The sequence below is a fragment of the Ovis canadensis genome, chromosome 21 (genome assembly GCF_042477335.2).
Source record: "Ovis canadensis isolate MfBH-ARS-UI-01 breed Bighorn chromosome 21, ARS-UI_OviCan_v2, whole genome shotgun sequence".
Lineage (NCBI taxonomy): Eukaryota > Metazoa > Chordata > Mammalia > Artiodactyla > Bovidae > Ovis > Ovis canadensis.
In genome coordinates, this window is record NC_091265.1 from 47,889,717 (window position 1) to 47,901,900 (window position 12,184).

At 50.8% G+C, this 12,184-nt stretch overlaps 1 protein-coding gene across 8 annotated transcripts in view; it reads left to right on the forward strand.

Annotated features, from left to right (window-relative positions):
• The window catches only part of FLI1 (Fli-1 proto-oncogene, ETS transcription factor), a 139,213-nt gene that overhangs the window by 37,262 nt on the left and 89,767 nt on the right, over positions 1-12,184 (forward strand). For 2 of the 8 annotated variants that reach the window (XM_069565464.1, XM_069565466.1), the window contains exon 1: positions 6,303-6,746. The exons of 5 other annotated variants lie outside the window; for them this stretch is intronic. In XM_069565464.1, the coding sequence (XP_069421565.1) occupies positions 6,573-6,746 (174 nt within the window). In that variant the 5' untranslated portion in view covers positions 6,303-6,572. Of the gene's footprint in view, positions 1-4,723; positions 4,946-6,302; positions 6,747-12,184 lie in introns of those variants that run through there. One more of the 8 variants, XM_069565465.1, reaches the window with a different exon arrangement.

The window sequence follows — 12,184 nt, forward strand, 5'->3', positions numbered from 1 at the left end:
TTTGGCTTACATTTTTTCTTTTACTCATTAAATCTATTGCTTATTTTTAAGTATTTTTTAATAGCAATTTTCAAAGTACTACATTATCTTTGTATAAAATTTAGAGAATATGGAAAAATCCGGGAAAATGTCAAAGCTCCTGCAGTCTAGCAATCCAGAAAACAACATATTAATATTCGGGTGCATTTCCTTCCAATCTTTTTTCATGCAGACATATAGACATCCATGTCTGGTTTTTGTATAACCAGAATCGTATTGTTTTGCAACCTCCTTTTATTCTCTTTGTATTTAATTATGAATGTTTCCCTGTATCATCAGGCGTTGTGGCAGGTCACTGTGTCCTGTGGACTGACAGATAATCCCTCCGTGAGCTTTAAGTGCCGCGTTTTTGGACAGTATGTGTCATCTTGCTACTCTTCAACTTCTGGAGCTGGGATGGTGTTTTATAACAGGGCTAGAAAAGTGTTAGTGGCTCAGTCGAGTCCGACTCTTTGTGACCCCACGGACTATACCCTGTCAGGCTCCTCTCTCTCCATGGGATATTCCAGGCAAGAATATTGGAGTGGGTAACGATTTCCTCCTCCAGGGGATCTTCCTGACTCAGGGATCGAACAGAGGTCTCTGGCATTGCAGGCAGATTCTTTACCGTCTGAGCCACTAGGGAAGCCCAACAGGGCTTGAATTCTTTCTTTTCTATTTTAATAAAATATATTTTATGGGCTTTAGAAATGATCTCACATGAAGTGCTGAAAAAGGGATGTTGAAGCAGCTATAGGATCCCCCTTCAGTTGGAAATCAGGAGGCACAGGGGCCTGGGTTCACCCCTTTGGGTCACCCAGAGGGAGGCTGGATTGAGGACTTGCAGGCCAGTCCAGGGCCCAATCTGATAGCACCAGGACACCTACATCTCTGAGTTTGCTGCTACCACAAGGCTTAGTTTTTGCATAGGCTGTTTGACTTACACAGACGTGGAAAGCAGCCACTAATAACAGAAGAGCTGCCTCTTCCGTCGTCAGGCCCGGCAGTGGCTGCTCAGCGACTTGGCGTCTGGGGCGGCGGCTGTCTGCCACACCTCTGCCCTCCCAGCAGCAGGGTCAGCCGGTCTGCTTGTCAGAAAGAGGCCAAGCCTCCCTGCCCACCCCGTGTGTGCTGGAGGTGGGGGAGGTAGATTTCTGAGAGCTCTTTGTCTGGCGAGGGAGCCAGACCTCTCCGCAGCAGGAGCCCCTCTGGCCACCCCCTGCCTGTCCCCCTCCACCCAGCCGATGACCTTCTTCTCCTCCAGCCCCCATGAACCAGAGCTCACTTGGCCAGCCTTGAGAAGCTGGAACCTCCTGGCAGCTTCGAGAGAATATGTCCTTCCCAACTGAGTGCTGGCAAGTCTGTGAGGGAGAATTTTCTGGGAGGACCAGCAGCTGTGCCGTTTATCCCAGCATGATACCTTGCAGAGTTGAGTCAGCCAAGCCCTTCATCGAAGCCTGAACTCGCATGGTCTGCTTTGTCAATCATTCATTCATTCCATCAGTAGGTATTTAGTGTCTCCTGTTGCAGGATTGGACTTCCCAGGTGGCGCTAGTGGTAAGGAACCTGCCTGCCAATGCAGGAGACATAAGGAACACAGGTTCCATTCCTGGGTCGGGAAGATTCCCTGGAGGAGGGCATGGCTACCCACTCTAGTATTCTTACCTGGAGAATCCCATGGACAGAGGAGCCTAGTGGGCTACAGTCCACGGGGTCACAAAGAATCAGACATGACTGAGGTGACTTAGCAGGCATGCAGCACATTGCAGAGCTAATGATGGGATGGAGGATAAAACAGCTAACACCCCTCCTCTCATGGACGACACGAAAAATATAAAGGGAAGCGACTAGAGTCGAAAAGTTGATGGTGGGAGCCTCAGGGGAGATACCTCCCAAGTAAGACCCTTGATACTCCTGTCTTAGGTTTGACAGTGGAATCCTGCTCTTAGTCCAGCCCCAGCCTCTCCTGAACACACAGCTCTTCCAGCCGCTGAGCTGTAGAGAGACCATTGCTTTGGGTAAGATCAGTTATGGGCAGGAAAGGAGCCTGGCTTGAGCACACAGCCTCACAGACCCTTGTGGTCAGAGAGTTCCTAAATGAACTCGAACTTTGGGGGCTGGGATCTGTTTACTCTTGGCACACTGGGATTTCCTGTTTCTAAGAAAATGGGCTTAGATGCTCAGCTGCATTAACCAAACAACATGTTGACGCAAATGAATCTGAAACTTGCCAGCTCCAGACTCTCTAGAAGGTCAGATTTGGGAATGAGGCGTTCGGGTGAATTTCCAAACCCTGAGTTCCAAATCAGATGACTCAGACTAGGTATTTATTGGGGGTGGGGGTGGGGGGCTCCTTTCCAACCCTTCCAAACTGAACTCCTGCCAAGTGTCCTCCAGGTCAGAGACTCCCTGATCGTCTTGGAGGTAGCATGGGGTGGAGGGACCTTCCCTTGTCCACAGCTGGCGTTAGCAGCAGATATCCCAGGTAGCTTAGCTGGGATGCTCTGAAAGATCCGGCCCCAGCATCCCATCTGCCTGAAATGATCACCATGAGCTGATTCCTTTGAGCCCTGGGAAGCTCATGTCAAAATGCAACTTACTCATTGACATGACTGTCTGAGCCAACCTTAGCAAGGTCCTGTGAATATGGCAAAATCTGGCAAGTTTTGACAGGGCGTGGGGGAGGGCAGGACAGGAGATGATGTCGAGGATGCTTCTCAGAGAAGCCCAACCCAGAGAAGGGAGTGCAGGAGGGGGATGTTCAGACACGGAGCATAACAGGCTAGCGATACCAGTTTGGTTGAGTGTAGACTCCAGAAAGCCCCATGATCCACCTGGCTACAGGTGGCCCTCATTTGGGGCATTCTATCTCTTCTCTGTGGCCCCCAGGCTCCAGCACACCTTGCAGAGCTGTACCTGATGAAGCTTCTGGGAGAAGCGCTTTCTCTGCTGGCAAAGATTTCACAGTTTTATCAATATTTGAACCAAGGGACTCAGTAGTGCGGCTTTACATATGACAGTGCAACTGTGTGAGTTGTTGTTGTTCCTTTTCAGTCGCTAAGTCGTGTCTGACTCTTTGTGACCCCATGGATGACAGTGCTCCAGGCTTCTCTGTCCCTCACCATCTCTCAGAGTCTGCTCAAACTCATGTCCCTTGAGTCAGTGATGCCATCCAACCATCTCATCCTCTGTCACCCTCTCCTCCTCCTGCCCTTCAATCTTTCCCAGCATCAGGATTTTTCCCAGTGAGTCAGCTCTTTGCAAAAGGTAGTCAGTTATTGAAGATTTATTCCATCGCAGAACTTATAGTCATTGAGATATTGCTGGTTACTGCTTCCTGACCAGCGGCTAGTTGGACCAGGTAAAGTTCCCTTGGGAAAACCCATAGTCCAGGGAATGTGAGTGTCAACGCACAAAGTCAATGCAGGAGCATCATTTTGTATTTTGATCGTGTATTAGGTATTGTGAACTATGGTGGGGGAAGTCTCTGAAGAACCAGGATAAAAACATATCTGCTGACAACTGCATACAAGTTCAAAGTTACGGTGGAACTATGAAAGGGAACAGAGGAACAAGTTGGGGATCAGGCAGTGTATGTGGATAAGCCAAAAGGAAACAGAAGAAAAGGAAAGTCCCTGTGGGTTCAGACTAGTGCAAGAGAGCTTCCTGGAGGAGGTGTGTTGTGATCCAGGAAGGTTCATCCTCATGACTGTCCACATCATTAGGAAATAAAAGGCCAGAATCAACGTCTTTACAAGCGTTGGTGGCTTGTGAGCAGTGGTGAGTAGCAATGGCTGTGGGTGATTCTGTGGAGCTTGTGCACAGGATAGAGATATTTCAGAAGTGGAAATAAAAGAATTGTGTTCCTGGTGCCATCTATGTGCTGAGCACCAGGAGGGGGCATGGTAGGGGAAAGAGAAGGAAGGAAGGAGAATGGGTACAGGAAGACTGCTGGAGATTTGCAAGGAAGGGGTGGATGGAGCCCATTCTTTCTTGCATTAGTTTCATCATCAGACATGTACTGGGCACCGTGTGGCATTGTGAATGCAGTGATGTGTAAGGTGTGGTTCTTGTCTTTGATAAATTCAGTGTCCTGATGGACACAGGCAGACTCTGAAGGAAGGCGAGTGCTTTCTTTCACAATACTGTGTGCTAAATGTCACAAGAGACCAACTGAAGAAACAACCAACTCTGCTGGAAATAGCTGGGAGAGTTGGGGAGGGCTTTGTGGAGGGCAGCTCATGATGGAGTTGGCTTTTTAAAGTGACTTCGGATTTACCTGGCAGGATATTCCAGGACACTGGTTCAATCCCTGGGTTGGGAAAATCCTGTGGAGAAAGAAATGGCAACCCATTCTAGTATTCTTTCTGGGAAATCCCGTGGATAGACGAACCTGGCCCGGCTACAGTCTATGGGGTCGCAAAGAGTCAGACGTGAGCACACGCACACATACACACGCGTATTCCAGGATGAGGGAGCAGGAAGGGGAGACGGATGTCAGTAAGTGTGCCACGTTTACAGGGCAGCGGGCGGGGAAGCTGGAAAGAAGCTTGGGCTTGACCCCGACCCCAAAAGCTGTCACTTTCGTATCAGATTCTAGAGAATTTGAATTTTATGTCGTGGCCAACAAGAAAATCAATACTTGTGTTTGTAAGGGAGTCGGATCAGCAATATTCATTCAATTCTTTTAACTATGCATTTATAGGGCAGCTACTACAAGCAAAGCGTACACTGTGCTGGGTATTCCTAGCCCTCAAGGGACCCCCCTGTAAATCCGGGAGGAGCAATGGAGACGGTGAGGAAAAGACCACAGACAACTAATGCACAATTGTTGAGGAAGAAGCACAGAGGTTCATGGAGGCAGAGATCCCCAGAAGCCCACTCAGACCCGATTTGGAGATTCCACCATTTCTCGTTTCTTTCCTTGGTAATTATCTCCAGGACTCTCCCTCTTTCCTCCAGGAAAACTGCATTTATTAACCCCAGAAGGAACTATGGGGTTCAGGTCAGATTGCCAGCAAATGGGGGACTCCCCAAAGCCACTCAGTACAAGTGGCCAGGGCTATGACTCCAGGCTGTGACTCGAGGTGTTTGGTTTAGATAAAAACTATAATTAGCTGCTACAAATGCCAGTGGATGTGGGAGGGGGGATGGGAAGACTTGAGTGTGAGTAGTTGTTTCTGGGTTCCTTTATTTCTGGCTCTTCTGGTCTGGAGTCTGTGTTCAGCTAAATCCTTCAGTTTGCATATGCAAAGTAACCCCCTAGGTAGGCCTGAATAGCACCCCCTCCTGGGAAACTCAATCAGGGTCTTCCTGTGCCTTCCTCCTCCTCTTTCCCCTTCCAATCCCAGCTTGCACACCACGTGGTATCCACACCCTCTCGTGTCTTCAAGCAGTACCAGGGGGCTGGCCGGTCCCCTTCAGATCATAACCCACGTCTCGGCCCCTCACACTGACCTGTGATCACAGGCAGTCAGGGGCAGGGGGTTCAGACTCACTTCCTCAAATCTATCCTGCGCGCATGCCCCCAGGGGACTGTCCCAAGAGAAGCCTGTAGGGCTGGCAGAGCAAGGTCAAGCCTGAGCCCAGACCTAGCTGTTGCAGTGCCCGATTTATAGAAAGATAGCTTGTCCTCCCTTTGTGTGTTGGCCCTCCTTTTCTTTTCTTTTTCTCTTGCTCTCTTTCTGACTGAGTTGCCTCAGGGCTGGTGGTTTCAAAACTAGCAGCTGCAAACTTATGAAGGAAAAAAAAAAAACAAAACAAAACCACAAAAACCCGTCTTGTGAAAACCGTGTGTGCCAGTCTAAAAGCGGCAGGCCGTGCGGGAGGAGAGCCTGCTCACATGTTAGCCGCCAGGGTGTGGGGATCACGACTGGGTCTGCACTGAGGCAGGACTTGCAGCATGTCCCGGGCCCAGGGGAGTAGGGGACAAGGCAGGAGAGGTCTCTGAAGGAGGGTGGACTCCACACAGGCTGGGAGCCTGTCAGGAATGACTACCTGCTTTAGAGGAGCTGTTTGAAACAGTCTGGCTTCCCAGATGCAAATCACACCCGCTGTGACCACCACATCACTGGCATCTTCCTCCCGAAAACCCTAGGTCCGGCCTCTATCCTGGGTCCACTCGGGAGCTGGGAAAGCACCTATACCTGCATCCTGAGTCCTGAGTCCCCTGTCCCCAGCTAACACCCACTCACACTCACCAGTGTGTTCACACCTTTTGGGACACTCTGATTAAGCAGAAAAGCACCTCCCCTAACCCAGCCTCAAACTCTGACTCCGTTGTTAGTTTTAGCCTGCCACTCAAGGTAAGAAGTAGGAAGGACCAGGCAGGAGATCCTCAGACGTTCTCGGAGGAAATTGAGTCCTGGTCTGGCCCAGGTTCGAAAAAAGAAGTCCTCAGAAGTTTCAGGCTGGACAGGAGAGCTCCTTGAGTGACCTTGACAGGCCTGGGCTACTTCTCCTGACCTCCTGCCCAAACTCTATGTGACTATCTCCTTTGACCAGAACACAGAGGATGCTCAGGTCATTTGGCCAGATCGTTGGGAGATCTGTGGATGGCCAGGCAGGCCATTCATAGACCTACAGACAGAGGCCACCCCAAGAGGCACTCGTGGAGCACACCTGCTGCCAAACCCTGTGGGGAAAGACGAAAGAGGGGGACAAGACACAGCTCAGTGCACAAGAGCCCAGTGGACTCCAGCTGTGAAAGCAAGGCAGAGGAATCTAGGGTAAGTGTGTCAGTATTTGAGGAGAAGCAGAGTTGGCGAAGTGATCGGCACTGGGTGGGGTTAATGACAGAAAGCTTCAAGGAGGAAGTAAGTTCTGAGTAGAGGTTGAAGGAGGGGAGGGACAACGGCTGGGCCAGAGGAGGGGGAAGAGGAAGTGTGTTCTGTGGGGGCAGGGGCTGGCCTTTGGGAAGGGTGAGCGTGCTCTCCTGCTGGCCCTGGGAGCTGGGCCACTTAGAGCTGGACCACTTGGTGGTCCCTCTTAGAGTTGATATCATTTGGGTATATATATATATATTTTTTTTTTCTTTTTTAGATTTTTTTTTTTTTTGATGTGGACCTTCTTGAAGTTTGTTGCATTTGTTACAGTATTGCTTGTGTTTTATGTTTTGGTTTTTTGGCCACAAGTCACATGGGATCTTGGTTTCCCAGGTGGCTCAGTGGTGAAGAATCCACCTACCAGTGCAGGAGACTCAGGACATGTGGGTTCAATCCCTGGGCGGGCTATAGGGTTGCAAAGAGTCGGACACAGCTGAGTGACTAAGTACGTATGCACACGTAGAATCTTAGCTCCCCAACCAGGGAATGAACCTGCACCCTCTGCATTTGGAAGGTGAAATCTTAACCACTGGACCACCAGGGAAGTCCCATTTGGTTGTATTCTTAAGGAGGAAGAATAAGATTTATAACAGGCATGCTGTGTAGCGGCAAAGACGTAGACTTGGGAAGAAGCACATTTTAGCATCGGACAGATCTAGGTTCACACCATAGCTCTGCTGCTGATAAGCTGGGGAACCTCCTAAGCTTCACCTTCCTGAACTATAAAATGAGGAAATTGTTTCATAAGGCTATAGCAACAATGAAATGAGATGAAATAACTTACACAAAGTGCTTTGTTCTGTGCTTGGCCAAGAGCAGCTCCTAAATTGATAGTGGTCAGTGGTATATATCTTATAGCCTACAGTTTAGAAAGGCAGCCACCGAAAACTGTTTAAGGTCCCTAGAGTGTCAGGCTTTCAGACTCCTGACGTCGCGTCTCAGCAGGTCAGGCCTGTGTCATCCTTTTAGTGGGATGAAGTCAGCCAAGCTTTGAGTGCTGGGTCCACGGCAGTGATTGTGGACAGGGCTGACCCATCAGCTTCGAACATTGGCCTGCTGCAGCCAGAGGCCTCGAGGCATGGGTTCAGGTCCCGTCTGATTGAGAAGTAGGCACACCCACCCACCCACCTGCGTGCGTGCTCCGTCGCGTCTGACTCTACGACTCCATGGATTGTAGCCCACCAGGCTCCCCTGTCCATGGAATTTCCCAGACAAGAATACTAGAGTGGATTATCATTTCCTTCTCTAAGGGTGTTCCCGACCCAGGGGTCAAACCCACATCTCCTGCATCTCCTGCATTGGCAGGCAGATTCTTTACCCCTGAGCCACCTTGGAAGCCTTCCTAACTATTTAACAACCAGCTCTCTGATGTATGTAACTGTTTCCCGGGTATAAACACTGCCACAGTGGCCAACTGCAAGCTGCCAGTGATACTGAACCTGAACCTGGGGCTGGGAAAAGGCACGCGCGGTGAGGTCTCCCCTCGTAACCCTGGACCAGCGTCTGCCGCCTCCCGCGGCTCTGTCCAGACGTGGAGAAGGACGCCCATCCTCTGGGCCAGCCTGGTTTTGCTTCTTGTTTGTTTGTTGAGGGTGAACGTTAAAGGAATAGAGCATCCCTGCCGTCTCCTCCATCCTCCCCGGGTAGAAGTAAAGATTCCCTCCCCGGACCCACTTCCCCTTGGGCCAGTTCCATCCTGACTAGCAAGTTCACTTTGCTCACAAGCCGAAACAGGACAAAACAAACTGAGGGCTCTCTCCAGCTCTGCTTTAAGAAAGACCAGCAGGTGCAGCCCCCAGTTCTACCACCCTCGTTCTTGGAGCTGCGGTCCTTCCGAGGTGGAGTGGCCACTCCAGGAGCAGATGAGGCTTTGGGAAGTGGCCGCAGCATCTGCCTTCTCCCTCTGAATTATCCAGCAGCATTCGGCACAGGCTTACGGAGCTGCAGGAGATCTTAGGGATGGTCTGGGTGCCCACGGACTGCCGTGAGGGTCGGACGGGGGCGAGCCCCTCAGATGGGGCAGGTCTGCACCCCCCTCTCCGTTTCTGGCTTGTGCTGATGTGCACACATTTTCCTCAACCATTTCTTCCTCATTCCTGTGGTCCCTGCGGGTGTGAACTCCCTCGGGCAAGCCTTCGCTTCTTTGTGTGTTCCCCACAGGCACCCAGCACAGCGCTGGGCAAACCGCTGGACTAACTGATGAACAGATCTGCTCCTATTTGCAATGAAGGAACTGACAGGAGTGGTGGGAAAAGGAAAAAATTGGGGCACCTCCCCTGGCAAATTCCATCTTTGGATTCCCTCCTTCAGTTACAAAAAATAATATCTTGTTTCTACTCCCTGTTTACCCCGGTGGGCATCACCAACTTCATCTGAATATCAGGTGGGTCTGCACCACCTACACCATGCTGAAGGATACAGCATGCCATGTAAAACCAACCACAGTCAGTGAGCTCCCTAGCTGGGGAGTGGGCTGAGGAGAAAACCCACGACTCCCCAGACCTCTGTTCCAACCACCAGAACCTTGCCTTCTGCCTGCGGCTCTCTCATTCCTCGAGGCGGCCCACGCTGGGCTCCATGGCGATGCAGAGCTGCTGGTGCCCGTCTAGGTCTATAAGGAGCTGGCTGGACTCCTGGGGGAATCCTAGTGCGCTAGAGATGGGCCGTGTTGGCGCTTCCTGCAGCAAGCACCTGCCTTCAGCCGGGCCCCTTGCCCTGTGACCCGGTGTGGACGAGGACATAAAGGGTGCCTGACCGGGCTCTGCCCAGAGGCCTTATTAGGCGCTGAGTTTAGAAGAAAAGAGGGAGGGGGAGGGATTAATAGAGTGACAGGAAGTGAGCTTATTATATTTATAAACAATGAGCCCATGTTCACATTTCAGGTGTCCTGATTCATCTCGCAGGTGGGAGGGAGGAACTGCTGGCAACCTTTCGCTCGGGGCTCCGGGTTTTGGAACAGGATTTCCTCTGCAAGTTGTCAAAGATCAGATAAAAGTCTTAATCTCAGGCACACACAGCCACAGGCCTTGGGCCCTGCCACCGTGTGCTCGACTTTCAGTAATGAGACTGAACAATGGTTCGGGCTGCGGGACAATTAAAGAGGTGGGAAGAGAAATGGGTGAGGTTGGAGGGATGCGGGGCTTCCCGTGGGAGATGCGGCCCGCTAAGCAGGAACACTGGCTGCGGTCCAAGCAAGGTCTTTTACACCCTTGGCCTCCTTGTGCCAAAGAGAAAGTATACAAAAGAGAAACACATCCCTAACCGCCTGTTTTTAAAGGATGGAAATGAGAGGCAGTCACTTCTGCTTCTCAAGCTGGTTTCTTCTGAACTGGCTGGAGAGCACGCCCCAACATTAGCTGGGAGGGCTGGGATGTAAGGACAATTTGTAAACCGTTCTCCAGAATGCTTGCACTCAAAGGATGCCCCACCTTTCCCCGCCCCCCCCCCAAATGAATCGTTAACTTCAACATCTCAGAGCAGGCAGAATTAAGATGTTCAGGGGTCCCTTTATGGAGCGGCATGCTGCTCGGGAGCTCCCTGCTCTACTGACCTCCAAGCTATTCTCATCTTCCAACACAGAGTTCATTCATGTTGGCCAAGCCAACTACGTCAGTTTTAGAAATAAGGGGTCATAGAAACATTGATGATCTTGGAATCAGGGTCTGTACTCTGCAGGATTCTTCCTGCTCAGAAGTCCCTTTTTTGATTTTTATTCTCACCGCCTCCATTCTGCCTGCCGTGTATGTCTTTGGTTGTGTGGGGGCCGTGCTGAATGCTTCACCCATCCTCCCTCATCTAATCCTCACCACCTCATGATCCCCATCCTACAGATGAAAACCCATGTCTCAGAAATGTCTCCTAACTTGCCCAGGGTCTGCCAGTGCACACATTTGACCACATTCTCGCAGTATTTCAGTCGCTCCACTGTCCTAAGTGTTTTCCTGGTGGCTCAGCGATTAAGAATTCGCCTGCCAATGCAGGAGGCATGGGTTCGATCCCTGGATCGAGAAGATCCCCTGGAGGAGGATATGGCAACCCACTCCAGTATTCTTGCCTGGAGAATCCCATGGACAGAGGAGCCTGGCAGGCAACAGCCCATGGGATGGCAAAAGAGTCAGATACCACTTAGCAGCTGAGCACGAGCACGCGCACGCACATACGTACACATACATCATCCTAGTACTCGTCCGGTATTCATTCAGCAGAGAGAGGAGAGTGGTAAAGGGCAGACCGCCATTACTAAAGCTATGGCCCAATTCAAGAATGTACTAGAAGGCTGATAAATAAGCTAGCCTTCCCAGGAAGCCACTTCCAAAGTGGTAAAGAAGGGCTCTGCTCAGAGGAGAGACCCAGGGTGAGAGGCCTTTCTCCTTCCCTTTGCGAGGACAGGGGTGACTCCCTGAGTCTTGACACCACTGCTGTCCTGTCGACTCTGCCTCTGGTAGGGTTCATGGGGACTAGACCAAGCCTGTGTGATGAATACACCACGAAGCGGGGCGGGTGAGGAGTATGCTTAGTTATTTGCCAGGAGGATGCAGTGGGGAGTGAGGGGAAGTAAAGCCTAATTAGTAAGTTTCAATCTACGGAATCAATGATTTTCCCAGATGGGCTGTATTTAAACGCTCCTGGAAATCCTGCATTTTTCTACTGCTGGTCCCCATCCTTTCCAAGCCTCGGCTGAATATATCCGGAAATCCCTTGGGAAAGAAAATGCACGAGTCTGTTCACCTTGAAAATGAAGAAACCAAAGAGGAAAAAGGTCCCTCTTCCTTCTCAGGTGGACTGATTAGTTTTACAAGCACCTGGGAGGCCCTGAGGAAAACGCAAATGCCAACTCGTCTCCCAGTGAAAAAGCACATAATAGTCTGTGCAAAACAGCACCTCTGGATAAACACAATGTGGCTGTATATATATATATACCGTGGTCGTTTCCTGTTGCTCTGCAGCTTGTACAGCGAAGGTGGGGTGAGGCTGCGGCCATAAGCCGCATGGTGACATGTACATTAGCCGTGCCCTCTACTTCCGGTACTGCTGATCGCCCGAGGGGGACCAGCCTGGCACTGCTCAGAGCTGCCCACAGGCAGGGAGCCCCTGAGGTCTGACCTGGGGTGTCTGTCTGTGTCTGTGAGGTGCACTCCCATTCTCCCTGGGTACTGGCTGCCTCTCTGCAGAGAGATATCAGTGCACAAAACACCGAAGAGCCAGCAGCCAGCATGCATGTCTAACGGTCTGCTTGTGTAACTTCTGTACCACAGAACCAGAGGTCTGGGAAGAAAGGGTGGTAACAGATGAGCGGCCTTTGTTCTGTTAAAGGGGCAGTGTCAGTAAAAAAAAAAAAAAAG